The sequence below is a fragment of the Pipistrellus hanaki genome, assembly GCF_964339955.1.
Source record: "Pipistrellus hanaki genome assembly, chromosome: 8".
NCBI lineage: Eukaryota > Metazoa > Chordata > Mammalia > Chiroptera > Vespertilionidae > Pipistrellus > Pipistrellus hanaki.
Genome location: NC_140510.1, coordinates 76,677,490 through 76,697,833, shown reverse-complemented (window position 1 = coordinate 76,697,833; position 20,344 = coordinate 76,677,490). Strand labels below are relative to the sequence as shown.

General features: G+C 38.9%; 1 protein-coding gene across 1 annotated transcript in view; it reads right to left on the bottom strand.

The window, feature by feature from the left end:
- PARD3B (par-3 family cell polarity regulator beta) overlaps positions 1-20,344 on the bottom strand; it is an 861,040-nt gene that overhangs the window by 135,886 nt on the left and 704,810 nt on the right. The window contains exon 20 of the mRNA XM_084892180.1: positions 10,554-10,856. Coding sequence (XP_084748306.1) covers positions 10,554-10,856 — 303 coding nt within the window. The remainder of the gene's footprint in view (positions 1-10,553; positions 10,857-20,344) is intronic.

Sequence of the window (20,344 nt, the reverse complement as noted above, 5' to 3'; positions counted from 1 at the left end):
AACCACAGGTTACAAAAGGCCTGGAGTAAGTGAGGTAGATCAACACAAACTTAGAATGTCTACAAAGAAGTAGGTCAAAGCCCAAGGCTTCTGATTTGTCTTTGTGTCTCTATAGCCTTGAGTAGAGTGCTTTGCACAAAGTAGGAATTTAATGTTTCTAATGGAATGAATGAATGAATGAATGTGAATGCATTTTGCATCATGTCCCAATACTCATATACACACCTCGTATACATATGCACATGTATACATTTTACATACACCTATAACTGAAATTATGGAATAATTCTTACACTCATTGCAATCTATGCAATGATATTTTCTATGCTACTTTTTTTAAATGGTAGTTGATTCCACCAAATTGATTTCAAGATGTACTTATACATTACAACCTGCAATTTTTAGAAACCCTCACTTAGTTAGAAGCTCATGTACAGATTTTGGCATGAGACCTGGGTTGAAATCATGGCTCTGCCAATTTATTACCCGTGTCACCATAAGTGAGTTTCTTAATTTCTCTCAGCTGCCAATTTCTTATTTGTGAAATACAAACCTGCACTGTTATCTTTCCAAAGCATAAATCTCAACATGCTATCTCCATTTCCAGGGTTCCCTGTTGCTCTAGTGCTGAAGACTATGTGCTTTATCTTTGACTAGAGGCCAGGTGCATGAATTCATGCACATTGAAAGGAAATTAATTAGAAGAAATATTTTAATATCGCTATTTGCCCTTTCTCTATAATAGAAGAGTCAACCAAATTTATGATCGATTACAATGACAGATCAAAACACATGCATACAATTGGCACCAGTGAGAGCTTTATATGTATCATGCATATGTGAGTCAACGTAGCTTTTTATAGATATAGAATAAACTTTCTTAATTAGACCTGCTTTCTGATTTAGCTGAATTCTTTTCAGCCCAGTGAAGCACTCCAACTTCTCTTCCAGGTAATTGTCAGCAACACAGCAGTAAATATCAACACAAAGCAGATTATTATTGTAGATCACTCAGGGAGAACAAAGAGTAAAATGTTTAACTGCAGCAGTTTTGATTATATTCTGTACAGTGAGAAAACCTGAAGTCATTTTCAAGGTTCACCATTTCTTACTTCTTTTAAGTTGGGTCAAGTTTCTAAGCTTTCTAAATCTCCGTTTTCTGGCTAATGAGAAGAAAATAGAATTCCACTGATTCTCCTATCTACCACTCCAGGACTTCTGTGAGGATCAAATGAGATAAGGCATGGGAAAATACTTCACAGACATTTGGTTAAAATGTGAAATTTTTCCACCTGGTTTTAAAGCAAGTTGTGTTCCTGGGCTGAAGAAACTGCAAGGAGGCTAGTAGCTGGGGAGAGGAAGCTGGGCATTGCTACCTGTCGTCATTACTCAGATGGTTGGACACTTAGCATATTAGCCTTTTATATATCTAGATAATGCGGCCTTTAACAATTTGGCCTGTGTTGACCTTCATATTTTTATTCCTGCTGACCCTTATTTACATAACACACTCCTAATATATAAAGTTCCCTAAATGTTTTCTCTTTGGACCTATGTGCATGCTCTTCTGCCTTCAGTGCCCCCCTATTATGCTTCTTAGCATCTTTGGCTTACCCTTATCATAGCACATCACTAAAATTCCAAAATATAAGCTGCATCATCTAGAAGGCAGAAGACTCTGTATTCTGTTTTATTCTCTTTGTGTTATTTATATTTCTAAAAAAGTCTGTATACTTCCTCCCATCTCCTCTTAGTAAACAAAATAAGTTAGATGAATATATTTTAAGGATTGGATCATTTGTTTGAAAAACAGTCAAGTCAATGCTTAAGTGACAGCTTTAAGATTTATCAGAGCAATCCTTTGGCCAGCACTCCTCAAACATGCTCACTTACTACCAGTGACTGAGGATGGCAGGGGGTGGAGGCCTTGAAAATAGATGGTCATAGAGTATCAACTCTCTGCCTAGCTCATGTATAATAAAGGAGAAGATTGTCTACATTTGTCACCCCTGGAAGCTGACAACTTGAGCAGACATAAGTCTAGCATAGTCCCAAGAGCAGGGCTTTCAGAAGTTTGAAAAAAATTAATGAGAACATCAAGTTTGTAAGAGGGGGAATGGAGCAAAGTAGAGTTAATGGTATATCAGTTACTATTAGCACTTATCTGGTCATAGAGATTCTTTCATTAAGAGATTTCTCATTATTGTTTAAAAGTCACTTAAAAATTGATGGTAATACATTCTAAAGGAAAAAAAAATCTGATTTCTTTGTTCAATTAATGAATTTTAACTCTGTATGGGAATGACATTTATCATTGGGATTCCCAAACTGAAAGGAGATCGCTTTGGCTCTGTTTGTAGAAACAAACAAACAAAAAAATCACATCTCCAAGTAATCTGTATTCATTCTCCAAGGCCCTACAGACAGCCTCACTAAACTATGAGTCAGAAGTGACAGCAGAAAAGCCTGATTTCGAAAAACAAAAATAAAGTAAAATTAACAGAAAAAAATCACTCGAGATAGAGACTGGGACAAACACCAACAGAGGTATGAGCTGTGTATGACAAGACTTTGGCTCAATGAAATGCACAATCTCTGAAATAAGAAATGAGATTTCAGTTTCCTGCACTGCCCCAATAGCACAAGATATGTTCACATCCAGCAGTTCACACCTGGCTGTGAAGCTTTCCTGTTAACACTTTGTCGATCCTTCATCACTCTTAAATTTGAAGTTCCCAAAACACACTTTTTCAGTGATCACAAAAACTAAGAATATATGTACCCAACTTGCTTTATTTAAGTGATAGTAGAGTTATTCAGACTGAAATATTTTTGTCTCCGCTCTGAAAGAGGGTCTAGGTCACATATGTCAAACACAAGGCCCGCGGGCCAAATCCAGCCCGCCAGGCCTTGCAATGTGGCCCGCACCGCGCTGTCATCACTGCACTCCGCTGTCAGTTTATGACATTGTCAGTTTATGACTGTTCAGTAAACCATTCGGCCCGCGATTTAGGCTGGATTTTAGATTTTGGCCCCTTCTCTGATTGAGTTCGACACCCCTAGTCTAGGTAATAATGATAGCCTCCACAGGGAGTTAGTAAGTATATTTGAACAGAGTGCTATATAGCATTAATCTCTAACTTTTACATTATTGAAGGGAAGTGGGGGGAAAAAAGGAGAGAAGTCATCTACAGGTAATCTGTGCTGGAGCCCATGGAATGACTCCCGCAAGTCACTTGAGATTCCTTTCTCCCTTGCCTTTGAGGCATTGTTTTTCAGGATCCTTTTACAGCTTGGCAGAGACTTTTAAAGGGACTTTTTGCCAATTAGAAATTGTTCTCTAGAAAATGTTCTGCAAGGGATAAACTTGACTGACACATTCCACTGGCCATTTGCCCCATTCTCCTTGGAAAGTGGACATAAAGCCTAGAGCTCAGAATCATGATGCAACATGAGGAAAAGACTTGAATACTGGAGAAAGCAGAGGAGAAAAATTAAAAGAAGCCACTTTATGAGACTAGGGTCACTAAAATTCCTTAAAGGATAAGACAAATATATCAATTGAGTTTTCTGTTGTTTACAGCCAAACAGGACCTGCCTTGACATGTTGATGTTATTGACAATTCTTCTGGGGCTAGTCCATTCTGTGGACAACTGTTGAGCCCAACTCCAAACCATATGGACATTCAAGTGACATGGCAGGAAGAAAGTGTTAGTTCTAATGACCAGCTTAGAGACATCTAATGAGCTATAGTTTTTAACAAGCAATTGACAAAAGAGGCGAGTAATAACTGCTCTTCACTTACGTACATGATATGATTGATCTAAGAGAATCGGTGCTACTTTTTTTGCCTTTGTCCCCTCACTTTCTTTTTGTTTCTAATGACTGAAATTCACCAACAGGAGTTTGGCCTCCAATTAGGTAACCATGAACCATGTATCCAAGGAACAGATAGAATCTAAAAGGTTCCTATACCCATAAATGTAAGGCTCAATAGCTGAATATAATCACTAACTTTTCTAAATAGTTATAGTTAGTTCAATAACCTTATTAATATGTAGCCCAATAATATGTAACATAGTCTGATAGTTTAAAGTATAATAGCTTTCTTAAATAGTTACAGTCAAAATTTATTGAACTAGGTGCTGGGATAATTTATTTAATCCACAAACAATTAATAGGAAATAGGATGCACTGCTGTCCCTATTTTTCAGTGAGAAAATGGAAACTGAAAAATTAATACATTTGAACCAGGATTCTAAAAAGATCAATCCTCAGGTCTTCCCCAAATTGAATGCATATGCAATTTCATGATTTTTACAATATATTCTGTATATATATCTCTATTCTAATAAAACACATTATACTATAATTATTTTTGTACTAGAGGCCCAATGCACAAATTCATGCACAGGTGGAGTCCAGCCAGCCCAGCCCCAATCAGGATAGGGGCTGGGCCTGTAGAGAAGAGGAGATGGTAGGAGGTTGGCTGGTAGGCTCACCCTGATTGGGGGCCGATGGGGCCGATCAGGGCCAGGCCAGCTGGGGGAAGGGGCTGTGGGTGATTGGCTGGTGGGCCCCACCTCTGATTGGGGTTAGGGGGCCGATTGGGGGTGGGACTGGCCATGGGGAGGAGCTGTGGGTGGTAGGCTGGCTGGCCCCACCCCTGAATGGTGTGTGGGGGGGCTGATCAGGGGCCAGTGGCCTAAGGGAGGTGCCATGGGTGGTTGGTGGGCTGGCCCTGCCCCTGATTGGGGTGGGAGGGGACAATCTGGGGTAGGGCCAGGTGGGGTAGGGGCTGCAGGTGATTGACTGGCCAGCCACAGTCCCTACTGGGGATGGGAGGCTTTCGAAGGCAGGCCTGATCACGGTGGTGGGGGCCCATTGGTGGTGTGGCTGGCTGGGGGGGAGGGGCTACAGGAGGTTGGCCAGCTAGACCTGCCCCATATTGGTGTTTTGGTGTTGGGGGTGCAATCAGGGGTGGGCCCCACTCTTGATAGGGTGGAAGAGTCCACGAGGTTGGCCGGCCAGCCCCACCCATGATCCACTGGTTCGCTGGCCTCAGTGGGCGTCATAGTGACCGGTCATTTTGGTTGTTATGTCTGTTATGATCAATGGCTCTCTCTCTCTCTCTCTCTCTCTCTCTCTCTCTCTCTCTCTCTCTCTCTCTCTCTCGAGTTGATTAATGAAAATCTTGAATGATGAGTTGTGGGGATTACACTTGACTTTGATCAAATGATCTTTTGAATGACATGGATGAGTCCACAATGATTATAGATATAGATATAGATATATGATAGATAGATATAGATATAGATATAGATATAGATATATAGATAAGACAATTTCAACTCTTGAACCAAGTTCCCTGAGGGTAAAGAAAGTTTCTAAAATTCTTTGTATGACCTAAGAAATGTAGCAGATGCACGATAAATGCTTTCTACAAACATTGGTGAATATCTTGTGGGAATTCAAGGCTGCTTAACTGTAGTACTGAGGAGCTGTGTGTCATTTGCCACTTTAGTTTAACAGTTGCTATGTATCAGTCAATAAGTATTTAGTAAGCATATACTAAGTGCCTAAAATCACACTGGATCAAAGAAAGCCTTATTTTGCATAATTAAGTCTAAATGGATACATTATTTATGAATATCTAGAAGAGAAAAAAAAATATCGATAGGATTCCCAAGAGCAAGTAATACCCTTTCTTGTTTGGATTAGTGGATTGCTAAATCAGGAGATACTTGCAAACATTGTGTACCTTACTATCAGTAAGTTATTTGACAAAGTCACTAATGTTCATGGATGAAATAGAGAATGCACACTAGATCACAGTAGACTGGATTAAAATAGCTAATGGAACATCCCAAATAGTGTTGATTAATGAAAATCTTGAATGATGAGTTGTGGGGATTACACTTGACTTTGATCAAATGACCTTTTGAATGACATGAATGAGTCTACAATGATTGAATATAAGGATGGCATAAAGTTAGGAAGGATAGCTAATATATTGGAGGACAAAAATAAATACTTTAAAGTATTTTATTGGCTACAACAATGGGCTAAATCTAATAAGCAAATATTTAACTTAAATAAAGAGAGTATCTCACATTTTTAAAAAAATCATTGTATAAGTGATTGGATTTTGCACAATATATTGAAGAATCTGGCTTGATAACAACTCAAGTGAAAACAAAATATATATAAGTTAAATCAACTGATATAAAAGTTAAGTCCATTTTAATGAGTTTAAAGGATTAAGGCCGAAAGATGCAAGAGTCATCTTAATTGCTGTGCCTTTTTTTCCCTGACCATACCAGAGATGGTGTCCATCTCTCCATGCCATGCTCAACAGACAACAATAATAAATTCCATAAACTTAGTAGTGTTGAGTGTTTTCAGAATGTGGTTATCAAGAATGCTACAGGCTTGATTATAGTATGTGACTAAGATAACTAGAAGAATTTATCCTGAAGAAATTATTATATTTCTCAAGTTATGTACATGTTTTCTTTTCCTTCCTTATATGGCCAGCTCTGGGCACAGAGCCTGGCATGTGTTTGGAGTTCAATAAATGTTTGTTAATGAAGAGGTCACAGAAGTCAATTCAGATATCTGAAGAGCTACCAATGAGGCTCACATCCTGTGTCCAGGTAGATCAATCTATGACCTATGGTTAATGTTACATAGAGGCAGCATTTGGGTGGAGACAAGTGGGCATTTGTATATCAATTAGAGTGATTTGAAAGAGAAAAAGGGTGTCTCAGGAATTCTTATCACTGGAATGTATGGTTCAAGTGACATCCTGTGAGGGATTTTGTGGAGAAGATGCCTCTGTTGGATGGGACATGAGACCTGACTATCTAAGGTCCCATTCAACTCTAATATTCTGTAAAATCATTAATTAATTAAATATTTATTGAATATAGATTGTTCTGTAAAGAGATAATGGTGAGCAAATGCAGACAAGGTCTTTGCTTCCAGGGGGCCTGGAGAAGAGACCAGTGGTTTCCAAAATGGGCTGTGTGCATCCCAGTTGAAGAGAGGAAGAAAATATTAGAGTTACTACTTATTAATTAAAAAATTTTCATTCTTTTATTAATTTCTATATTTTCTATCCTAAATAATAAAAGGCTAATATGAAAACCAACTGAACGGTGGAACCACCAGAGGAACAACCAGTTGCTATGACTTGCACTGATCATCATGGGGCAGATGATCAATGCAGGAGCTGCCCCCTCATGGTCAATATGCTCCCACAGAAGGAGTACTACTCAGCCAAAAGCCCGGCTCACAGCTGGCGAGCACAGCAGTGGCAGTGGGAGCCCCGTGAGGAGCGGGCCTAAGCACTCAATCAGACATCCACCAAGGCCTCCCAGACTGCGAGAGAGTGCAGGCCGGGCTGAGGAAGCCCCCCCACCCCCGAGTTCACGGATTTTGTACACTGGGCCTCTAGTAAGTTTTATAATACATATGACACTTTGCATATCATTTAGAATCAAATACATCTATTTTGGGGAGTTAATACCCAAAAACATTTTAACTGATACACTGTGTAATCAACCAAGATGCTAAATAATCATGTGAATGAATGTAAATTATAACCACATCAAGTGCCACAGCTTCTATTCCCCTTTGTGGGACTAATCTGAACTCATTCAAACATAAAGTTTTAAGGTTCATACACCGTGGAAGCCCTTGAACTGCTGCCACTGCCATAGAGACTAACGCATTGTAAACCCTAAGGAGTTGTCAGGCTTTTGGGAGAGGACTTAGCCCATACTAAGTTCATATCCTAGAAGGATTAGCACTGTGAGAATCCAGGCCTATGGTTCTGTTATAGTGATAAGGATTTTTTTTTTTTTTTAAACTACCATCATTTACAGATGAATTCCTTATTAGCCAAGCTTTTCTTAGAAGAGCTGAAAGTTCAGGGCCTACCCTTGAGAAGCAGAAATAAGAGGCAGATGTTGCCTCTATTATGAAGCCACTGTGGGACACACTCATATGATATATTCCTGTGATATAAAGATATATGGACAATAGAGGTTTGTTTCATATAGCTGCACAAACACATGTAAAAAAAAATTGGAATATGACCTCCTCTGGACTGGAACCTTATCTTAGCTATCTCTGTATCTTCCCTAGAGCTTACTGAAGTAGCTAGAACATAATAGGTGCCAATCAAATATTTATTGAAAGACTGAAAGACTGAACAGATGACAAATGAATGATGCACTTCTACTTGTACATATAGTAGGTTTTGAACTCCTAGTTCTCAACTATGGACACTGTTAGGGATGATTCCACAGCAACTATCTTCTTAGACTCACCTGGTCCCAGGCATATCAGGAAAGTTCATAATGTCATTGATGAAGGACAGTAATAACAACAATGATAATCATAATAGCTAACATTATGATTGCTTGTCATGTGCCAACACAAAAACTGCTTCCTTTAAAACTTAAACAAGGAGTAGAACAACCTTTAAATATAATTAAAGATAAGGGCAGAATAAAGTAATTCAGAATATAAAGAACCACACTTGGATCTCTTATCCAAAAATATGGCACCTGTCTGAAACTCCACTGAAAGAACTCTAGATCTTTGATTAACCAGTTAACTGCCACATCTATAGATGCTTATGCTGTACAAATGGTTAATACACAGAGGTCAGAGTCAAAGGAAAGACTATTGCTTGTACACATGTCTGGGCAGGGCAGTAAACTGCATATTTTTTTTCTGACATCATTCTACTGCGGCTCCAGTTATGATTATTCTAAGAAATTTCTCTCCTGGTCAAATCTACATGGGTGCAAATTAGCCTCAGGATAGTGTCTCCTAGTGTTCCAAAGAATAGCCTCAAGATCTGGGGTGGAAATAAACATTAGGTGACAACAATTTGGGGAGTGATAAGTGCTGAGTGTTTTGTGCTCCTCTCAGAGACTTACATTGCACAGGAGTACATTAGAGATAAAAAGACAACAGGAAGGAAACTTGTTCACTATTACTTAATCCAGAATTCTCCATAGCTTTTGACAAGTAAACCATTTTTCAACAGAACACTTCACATGTATTTTCTTGGAATTAGGATGAAGGAGTACTGGCTTTGGAAGTTCCTAAAAAGGACCTCTGTGCTGGGATTCTAGCAGTGGACACAGGGAAAGGGGATTACTATGAAGACCTATCTGATTTGGAGAAAGTAAGGTTTACTATGGTCTGGGCCTCATGCTTGGTATTTGTTATTTATATGACAAAAATGCAACCCTATATAAAGGCTTGGGAGAAAAAGACTGACTTTTAATCAGTTGCTTGAATGAACAGTTTAGTTCTTATGGCGGTCTCACACAGTCACAGAAATTTATATTTTCATTTTATCCCAAAGAAAAACTTGACCATCTTTCTTTAATACTATCAACCTGGAAGCTTGACAGTAAGGATTAAAAATTGCTCCTTCCTTCCCACTTGGTTATTGGAAAGGCTCTGAAAGGTAATCAGTCTTGTGAAGCTACACTTTACAGTCTGCATAAAAATGCCATGATTTCCCTACCTCTCCCCAACCTAATTGAAAGTGCATAATATCACCCAGCTGGGGAAATGTAAACGGTAAACATATGCAATATATCATGCACCCACACAAAAGCTGGTTACTAATAGGGACTGGGTGGTTGTCAGGACCAAAAGGAACCTGGAAAACAAGTCTTTTTTTCCACCTAGAATGAGAGCTCTTTGTGCCTGCCACCATTCCCCCTTCACCCCTTCCTCCAGACTTCAAGCTGCAGCCAGATTAAACCAAGGTCAGCCAACTCATTCCTTGCCTGTGTAAATTCTAAGGGTCACCTAACAATGTATATTGACTAACACGCTCTTATATCAGCCTTTCAAGAGATGAAGCATTTTGCTTTTGGCAGGAGGTGGAGTTGGAATCGTCTTATTTCCTACCTACTTCAATTGTGTGACGGATGGTCCTATTATCTCTTGCCTTAGCTGCTATACCTAAAGATCCTTGGCCTTGTCACCTCTTATCTTTTTCTACTTCATCAAACTCCTATTGCCAAGATGTTCTCCTTTCCTACTGTTGTTCATCCATGAATATCTATTCAGAATCACATGAGTATAAAATCTCAATCTTACTTTTCAAAATCCTCTGCACCTCTGCAGTGATCTATGATTCCATCTCAATGATGCCTACTGATAAGTCATCATTCTCACCTAAGACTCCTCCTCTCTTTTAAATAAGACATTCACAGTAGGGTGTTTAGCTCATCTCTTTTAAATAAGACTTTCACCATATTCCTTTAAAAAATCACTCCCTGTTGTATCATGAACTCAACTTCTACTACTCATTCATGTCATCTTCTAATTGGCTATTGTCTTATTTTTGATTGCCAATACCTTGCAGGTCGGTCAAAGCATAGCACTTGTCAAGGGTACTGTGTCATTTCAGTTTTAATAGATTGAAGGATGTATTCTTATATGCTTCAGAAGTAGAGATAATTTCAAACTTATTAAGTTAAAACTACATTCATCTTTCAATAAATTACATTACCTGTCAACTGGCACCGGTGGATGGTATGGCTTGTTGACCTTGGCATAGAGACCCTCTAAATGATCTCTCTCTGGAGAGAGTGGACGGCCATCGCGAGGATAAACCAGTGGTCCAGCCCGAGGGGGAGACGGAGACCTATAGACATTTGCCGATGCACATGGTTCCCGGAAGTGGTTCACTCTGGCATAATTGGGATCCATTTCATCATCGTCCATATCATGCAGTGATCCAATAGTACCAGTAGCATAATCAACAAGACCTCTTGCCTGCTTTTCCCGTAGCTCCTGATGTTTTGCTCCAATCCTGAAAAATGCAGAACAGGTAACAGAGACATCTGTGAGTTTATATGCTAGTACAATGATAACACTCTTCTGAATCTATGCAAATTCCTCCTAGTTGGTAACCTAGCTGCCACTTACCTGTATACTCAAGACCACACCATAAAGAAATGCAAATAGCATAGTCCGTGAGATTAATTTTATATCTATGTCCTTTATTTGGTAAGGAGCCTGCTATTATAGCAATGTTGTAGGTACTTTGACATCTTGCCCACTGATGCCTGGGCTGATTGCAGAGTCAGGCTAATTTTCTTTTCTTTCTTTCTTTCTTTCTTTCTTTCTTTCTTTCTTTCTTTCTTTCTTTTTTTTAAAAAAAATATATTTTAATTGATTTTTTACAGAGAGGAAGGGAGAGAGATAGAGAGTTAGAAACATCGATGAGAGAGGATCATCAATCAGTTGCCTCTTGCACACCCCCCACCAGGGATGTGCCTGCAACCAAGGTACATGGCCTTGACCAGAATTGAACCCAGGACCTTTCAGTCCGCAGCCCGACGCTCTACCACTGAGCCAAACCAGTTTCAGCAGGCTAATTTTCATTACCACTCCTTTCCTATAAGTGGGATGTGCTCATGGGAACAGTATATCTTTGATATGATACTATGGAAGCCAGCCTTGGAACAGGGGTGCATGTTAAAGAGTCCATCACAATCTCATACTTGGTCTATGCTTTCACTCTTTGGCACTCTGGAGTTCCAGTGTATTCTCCTAAAGAAAAGAGCTTGTAAGAGTTGGTTTGAATATGAAAAATAAATACAGAGGCTTTCTGGTTACTAAAAGCAATGGGAGCAGATACAATTTATCAGAGATTCTAAATTTCTTGGTTACATAAATGGGGATCATTGTGTCTCATTACATAGGAACTAGGGATAGAGTAAAATAGTGAAGAAATTAATAGACTCCTGACAGAGATGAATTGGCACATATGAAGGAATTAAACACTACTACTGGCACAACTCCACAGTACTAAAGCCTTAAACGATATTACTGCTGATCAGTGTACTGTGTAGACTATTGGGATTGGGAGCAGGACAGTATATTTAGGTGGATTCCAAACCCATCAGAATTTGAGCATTTGACATTTAATCTGGAATGTGTTAGACCAGCGCTCCTAAATTCCCAGTTAGGTGTTAAAATGAAAAGGTCACTGTGTATTTTATAGGACAATGGTGATCTGATGGTATCAGGAGGCTTTCAGCACTAATGAGGGAATGTAACCTTACACATCACTGGGCAAGCAAGGTGTATTATGTACAGGATGGGAGAGGTAAGGTGATGAAAGAAAGGCTCTCAAGAAAGGATGGTGACAAATCCAGAGTCCTGGGCTCAGAGAATATGAGAGGGCTGTGAGCTAGAAGCCAAAGATCTATATTTGCCTGGAGATATATATCGAAGGCTTAGATGAGTGAAAACAAAAACTGAACTCAATATATTCCCTTCAAATAAAAACAGCTGTTTTTGCACATTGCAGCTAGTTTTATTTTACTGAACATCAAACTCTTTGTAAAAATCTTTAAAAGCCACGATCTTTCAAGGTACTTTCTCTTTAGGCAGAATGGCTTTTTTTTTTTTTTTTTTTTTTTTTTTTTTGTAGAGAGGAGGAAAGGAGAAAAAAAAAAAATGAAGAAGGGATAGGATAAAGAACCAGCATATATCTTCAAGTCACAACAGAAGAAAATAAATGTCAGGATACTTGACTGCATTTCTCTTTGGACTAGGTCAAATCATGTACCCTACACTGCATATAAATAATTAGGAGAATTCATATTTCTGCAAAGGGGAGTCAGAATCTCCAAGGGATTTTGAATGAAGATGAAAGGAAGATTACTCAGCAGGGCACATGTTAAGAGGCCCTGCCTATCCTCTTTCAATACATGTTAGTCCTAGATTCATGGATATTTGTTTTGAATAATTTTTTTTTATATAAAGGAGATAACCTGCTCCATTCTGCAACAAAACAGTCTTCCCAGGGACAGTGCCAACTGGATTATTGCAGAATGCTTGCTGCACTAAGATGATAGAGACAGATTTTCATTGCAAATAGAGTGCAGGGCATCAATAAAGTTAGGGGGTGGGGTTCTATGTAGTTACTATCACTCCGAAGTGGGATGCCTTCAAGAGGAATCATTCAGCAGAAAGATGAACATCTCATGGCTGCCCTGTGGGGCTACACTTGTGCATGAATGAAAGAGGAATACACCAGGCTTGATTTTTTAATATCACAGGAACAGAACACTAGTATCTGTGTTCCTTATTTTATCACTTCTCTTTCTTTGAGGTTTGCTCATTAATATGAGCATGCAGAGATTCTTGGGTGAAAAGTACTCAAGCAATATTTTATCTTGTACTTTTCCTTTCTAAAACAAAACCAAATTTCTCTTTGGTCCTCTCTGTACCACTAAGTATTGCAGTAACTAATTTCATATTAATCACTCAGCACGTGAAACAGAAATTTCTCTGAATCATCGTTATTATGCCACATATGAGGATCTATCCAAGAGGCAGAAGATAAGGCAATGTTTGCAAAGGGGAGTATGGACCGCCTGCCACAATTCAGTGTAAGAATTCTAACTGTTTATAGTCATTTCCTTTTGGAGGTCTCCTTATCACTGGAAAGTCAAGCTGTTAAAATAGCTATCATTCAAAATAGTCCTGGATAATGTAGCCTTTTTATTGGGTGGTACCACCAGTTCCCCCATTCTCCCCAGTACTCTGCCTTTAAATTGTTTAAATCTCCTTTTCCCCCTATAAAAACATTATTTATTTTTTTTCATTATACCTCTTGGATATCCTCTTCTGATTCCATTTCTTTAGTTGCAGTCTAGTGTTTAGGTTATTGCCTACATCTTCATTGTCCAGTATGGTAATCATTAACCATATGGTGCTATATAAATTTAAATTGGAACTAATTATCATTATATAAAATTTAAAACTCAGTTTCTTGATTTCACAAACCACATTTCAAGTGCTGGTTGAAAAGGTGGCGGGATTAAGCAAAAAAATAAAAAATAAAAAAATCTCAGACACAGATAATATGGTGATTACCAGAGGGAAGAGAAAAGGGGAGGCAAGAGAGGGTAGAGGGGATGGGTAAATAGTGATGGAAAGAGATGACTTTGAATGGTGAACACATAACACAATATACAGATGATGTATTATAGAATTGTACACTTGAAACCTATATAATCTTATTAGCACAGTCACCCCAATAAAATCAACAAACATTTTAAGAAAAGAAATAGAATAAAAAGAAAAGGACAGGCAAATGAGAGAAAATATTTGCAAAATGACCCATTTAAAACTGGGCAAAATTCTAAACAGATATTATATCAAAGAAAATCTAGAAATGCCCAATAAGCAAAGGAAGTGTGTTTAACATTGTAAGTCATCAGGGAAATGCCAATGAAAACCACAGTGAGATACTCTTACTAAAATGAAAGAGAAGGACAACATCAAGTGTTAGAAATGCTGTGGACCATTCTGAACTTTCATGCACTGAAGTCATGACAGACAATTTACCTCCCAGGTACTCATACATGAGAAATAACTACATCTGTCCACAAAAATTGCCGAAGACTGTTTGGTAGCAGCTTTATTCATCATAACAAGAAATGGAAATCATTGAGATGTCCATCAGTAAGAAAATGGATAAGCAAGCAATGGAATGTTCATATAACAGCCTATAAATGATCAATAACACAAAATAAACTCCTGAAATACTCAACTATAAGGATGAATCTCAAAATTCTGCTGCTTAGCGAAAGAAGCTGCACATGACAAAAGAGCTTACTACATGCTTCCAGTGATAAGAAACTCTAGATCAGGCAAAATCAAGCTCATGGGGACTGAAAATAAATTCAGTTGCTTCATGGGTGGGGCTCCACTCAGGGAGAAAGGGCATGAGGGAACATTCTGCGCCTTGATATACATTCATCAAAATAGAACAGAGGTATTCTTCTGCTTAGTTAAGACCTGGACAGTTCACTGTATATAAATCATACTTCAATTAAACAACTCAAAAGAAAAAAATGAAAATTAAATTAAAAAATGCCAATTATGCTACATACAAGGTAGGGCAAAGATATGTTTACAGTTGTGAAATAGGGTTTATTCTTATATTATTATTTATTAACTATTAGAGGCCTGGTGCACAAAATTCGTGCATGGGGGTGGTCCTTCAGACTGGCCTGCAGGGGATGTCTGACTGCCTCTTTCAATTCTGGATGGCTAGCTCATAACTGCTCACCTGGTGGCCTGCCTAATTGACCCTAACCCCTCTGCCTGCCTGCCTGATCACCCCTAACTGCTCCCCTACTGGTCTGATTGCTCCTAACTACTTCTGTCTTGCCCCACACCTGGGACCCAGGATTCCCTCCCTCTGGCCAGCCATAGGCACCCAAGACCTGGGCCAGCTTCACCCAGGCCAGCTGCAGCCACAGGGGACCATGGGCAGGCAGCTTCACCTGGGCTGTAGCCGCAGGTGCCTGGCCCTCTTTTGGGCCACACCTACAGGCGCTAGTGCCTGGGACTGAGGGGCGAGCAGATAGTCCTCCTCCTGGACAGCAGCCTGGCTAGTCTCCATTGCTCTCTCTCCAGTGTTGAGTGTCTGAGCAGTTCCAGGTGCAAGGGTGCGAGGGCGTGATGACCATTTGCATATTAGCTCTTTATTATATAGGATTGTATTATTTTTGTACTAACAAACTTAGCCTACTTTTCTCCCACTCTGTATATATCTATGTGATAAAATCTAAAAATACTTGGAATAATTTATTATAAATATACTTATATATAATTCTTCTCCTTTGAAATGCATTACCTAAAAAGAATTATCATAAATTAACAGAATGACTGTGATTGCTGGGAAAATATTTAAATTGCTTAAGGAAACACAGCCCTTTTTCAGGCAATTTAAACACTTTTAAAGTACTAATTTACAAGCCAGATATTGATTTTGATAAATACATATCATTCTTATTAATCCATAAACACATCTTCTAAATACTGGATAACTTAAGTCAATTATGAGATTCTTCACTTATCGTTCAACAAATATTTATTGAGCATCTACATGTTTTAGTTTTGTTGTTGATACTGAAGATTCAATAGTGCATTTAAATTCTTGCTCTTACGGAATTTAAATTCTGGTGAGGGGAGGCAGAAATAGACAACAAAGTAATTAATTAAAATAAAAATGATGATAGATGGTAGTAATTGTTATAGAGGAGTATAAAACAGGGAAAGGTACTGGAGTGATGGGGGTGGAGTGGGGGGTTTATACTTTTAAATATATGATAAGAAAAGGCACCCCTGAGAATATTGAAATAAAGGCTTGAAGAAGAAGAAGATGGAATTGTATTGACAGCTGGGGGAGACTACGTCATGCAGAGGGGGTAACAGGTGTAAAGTCCTGAGGCAGGCAAGTGCCAAGAACAGCAGAGGCCAGAGTGAGAGAGCGAGGAGTTCGATGACCTGAGTGGGAATGGGGGCCTAGATCCTGCGGGACCTTGAAGTCCAGGGTGAAGATTTTTGCTTTTACTCTCAGAGACGTATGTAAAAACAAACAAACAAAAACAACAACACATTTTATCATATAACAACAATGCCATCATCTCACTTAAAAATGAACAATGGTCCTAGCTGATGGCTCAGTGGATAAAGCATCAGCCTGCGGACTGAAGGGTCCCGGGGTTTGATTCAAGGGCACATGCCAGGGTTGCAGGCTCGATTCCCCAGTCGGGGTGTGCAGGAGGCAGCCGATCAATGATTCTCTCTCATCATTGATGTTTCTATCTCTCTCTCACCCTTCCTCTCTGAAACCAGTAAAAATATATTATATAAAAAAATGAACAATATTCTTAATGTCAGCTAATGCCTAGTTTATAAACAAATGTCCCCAGGTGCCTAAAAAGTCTCTTTCTCAGTGGATTTATTTGGATTTGGCTCCAAAAGCTAATCACACATTAAATTTGGTTATATCTTTTAAGCCTCATTTCCTGTATAGAGAACCATACTCTTTTTCCTTTTCGTTTTTTTTTAAAAAATTTCCATGCCATTGAATTGTTGTAGTGACCAGACAGACTGTCCTATAAGTGGTCCCACATGCTTCTTCATGATGTGATTTAATTTATTTCTCCATCCCCTCCATACTTCCTGTTTATGAAAGGCAGTTTTAGAGCAGCACTGCCCAACAGGTCTTCCTGTAATGAGGGAAATCCGTATGTGGTCAGTGTGACGGAGGTACACTTTTTAACATTTAATTAATTTAAATCTAAATAGCTACATATGACCAGCGGCTACTGTGTTAGGCGGCTAGAGGCTCAGTTACACTCAGGTTCAACTATTTTGGGAGAAGAGTACTGCAGTGGGTTGAATACTGGTTCCCAAAAGTATTCTCCCCCTTTACTTTGCTTTTCCATATACTAGTATCTAGAAGAAACTGAGTGTCAGCAAAAAGAGATCTTTCTCATTTAAAAAAGAAGTTTCATAGTATGTCTACTGTGTGAACATGCTTTTGTTCCAGTGAGTCCCATATTCTTGGACATTTGGGTATTTCCTATTACAAATAATGCTGTAATGACAGATCTTATGCAAAAGTCAGCCCATATTTTTGCTATTGTGGCTTTCAGATGAATTCACAGACGTAGGATTGATGGGTCAAAGAGAAGTCACATATAATATTCCCAGATTATGACAAATTTCCCTCCATAATTGATCTATTTTGCATTACTACCTGCAATGTAGAAGGATGCCTATTTCTCTGCAGTCTCACCAACAGAATATATTGTCGAACTTTGAGATGTTTGATAAACATAAGTGAGAAGTAATATTTCAGTGAAGTTTTAATTAGCCTGTCTCTTATTATGTGATGCTGAGTATCTTTTCATATGTTTAAGGGCCATTTTCATTTCCTCTTCTGCAAGGTATCCATATCTTTGGCTGATTTTTCTATCAGATTGTCATTCCCCCCCTCGATTTTTCAAAGACCTTTGTGTAGCAGCAATATTAGCACTTTATCTGTGAAATAGATTGCATATATTTTTTCTGTTTGTCATTTGCCTTTTATAAGTCCACTTAAAATTATTGATTCGCATTTCATACTTTATACTTTACCCTCAAAAACTTTATAAAATGTTGCTAGTTTCGCGTACTATTGATTGATTGGGCTCACTCAGAAGGTGTCAGCAGTATAGTTCTGATCGACTTGACCAGTGCTAGGAAAATGTAGCCGCTGGAATCCTCTTTGTTGCTACTCTGTGAGCCCAAAACAGCAAAGACACAGATGAATAGATAGAAGAAGAGATGATTTGCTACCTGCAGTGGGGACAGTAGCTGAGGTCAGAAAAGGCTTTTCAGGGTAGAGCTATGGGGTAAAAGAGGTAGTATCATTAAAAGAGATTGCGAACTACCTGCTATACAGCTTTCTCTTTTGACAGTGGAGATAATTTGTCCTGCTATCATTTCTGCTTTCATAATAGAAGCTGCAATTAGGTCACTACAATTATCCTTTGTTCCAGCAACCAGGCCCAGTTTCTTCAGCTTTTTTTTTATGAAAGCCACTTTGAGCTGCAATATACCTGGTCAAGAAAAATTACGGCTGCTTTATTATGTTTATTATCATTATTATCATCATTGAGTCACATGCACTATTTGAGATCAATGTTTCAATTTGTCAACAAGACTATTTTAAGTGCATTCATATTTTCCACTACTTTCTCATCCTTTCCTTGGTATCTATAACATTTTCTAAATGGTATTAAATGATTTTTTTTCCCCTGTGCATTTTTCTTGTCACCATAAACTAGACCTGATGTGGTTAAGGGAACTACATTGATGGGAGAATCTATCACTTATCCTGGAATAAAAAAAAAAATTCTGGAAAGTAAAATTTACATTCTACAATACTGGCATGCAAACTCTTTAATGCCATTAGTTGAATCTTTTAAGGAGACTTTTTCTTCATGTTTTTCTTTTTGCACACAGACATACATCTACCATTTCATGACTTGCAGAAACAAATAATGCTGTGCCTTGTGGACATTGTGTTTAAGCAGGAATATTGTACATGAATTTGTATCCATGGTTTGCCATCTGGCATGGGGCAAGGATGCTGCTGGTGCTCATTAGAGCAGGTTAAGGCAATAAAGTCTGAGAAACCCCTGAGTGTGGTCTCAGGACATTCTCCTCCTCTGAGCGGCTCACCAGTTCTTTGTGTAGGTAGGATGACCAAGAGAAGATTTCCATATCCCACAGGGTCCAGCTCCTACCGAATTTCCCACACCAAACGGTTTTCACCTATTTGACACTGAGTGCATTTCATATTCTACAATCATGGCGGTCATTTTCAATCCTGTATTTTTTACCATGTCAAAGGGCAAGATCCTCTAGTAGTTCCCCATTGCTACTAAATACTACCGTTTCAAGAGAATTGGCATTCAGTGAAGACGCTCTTATGATTGCAATTTACATTTTCCCTAAATTTATACCTTTCCCAGACCCATTAAACTTCCTCCATTGCTAATGTGCTGAGTTCCTGTAATTTGTTTTCTCATAATGCGGACACATTTCTCAGAAGTGCTTAGTAAACATCCTTTAGTTTTCATTGGAAAATTAGCCCCAAAGAGGGGCTGAGGGGAACAAATGACAGAGTGCTCGCTATCTTCTCTAATAATGCATGGCTCCCTCACAGCCACCCCCAACGCTGCCCCTACCAAGGGTCTCATTTGGCAGCAAAGACATTAAAAGAGGTCCAGGCTGCTGGCCTAACACCAAAGAAAGAGCTATGAGACTCTGCCCTTGAGAGGGCTCTGCGGGTTGAATAAAGTTCATAAGTTATTGATGGGCTTTATTCTTGTTCATTATGCTTATTGTTGTGACATTTGAATGTAGCAAAAAATAGCCTTATTTATTTTTTATAATTCTCCCCATTTTTGTGCATCCACTGTGGAAAGCAGAGGGGAAAGTAAGTTTTCTGTATTAAAATTATCTGAAATATAGCACTTTTCAATCCTGGACCTCCCTGGGGTGATATCTACAAAAATAAATGGCTGGCTGTTGACAGGGTAGTGGTTTTCATCATATGGGAAAGAATGAGAATAAATCCCGAATGCTGACTGTTTGAGGTACTGTACGTCTACATAAACTTCCTGGGGAGGAAACAGGAAGAATCCAGAGAATAAAAGGAAACCAGCCACATTTCCTTTCCTTTCCCTTCACACTCTTCTTTTCCTTCCATTTGTCACCTGGAATTTCACACCTGCCAGTGCTCCCCTGGACATGTCTTTGATCTTTGTCTCTAAAAGCTTTCCGCATAAAAATGTGCTGATGCCCAGGGAAAGTGGACATCCACCCAGCCAATGCGGCTCTATTTCCTTTGTTTTCTTAGCCGTAAATGCCAGATGTCTTCTTGGAAAGAACTCTGGTTTTAGGAAGAGCTTTAAAAGGACTAGCAACTTC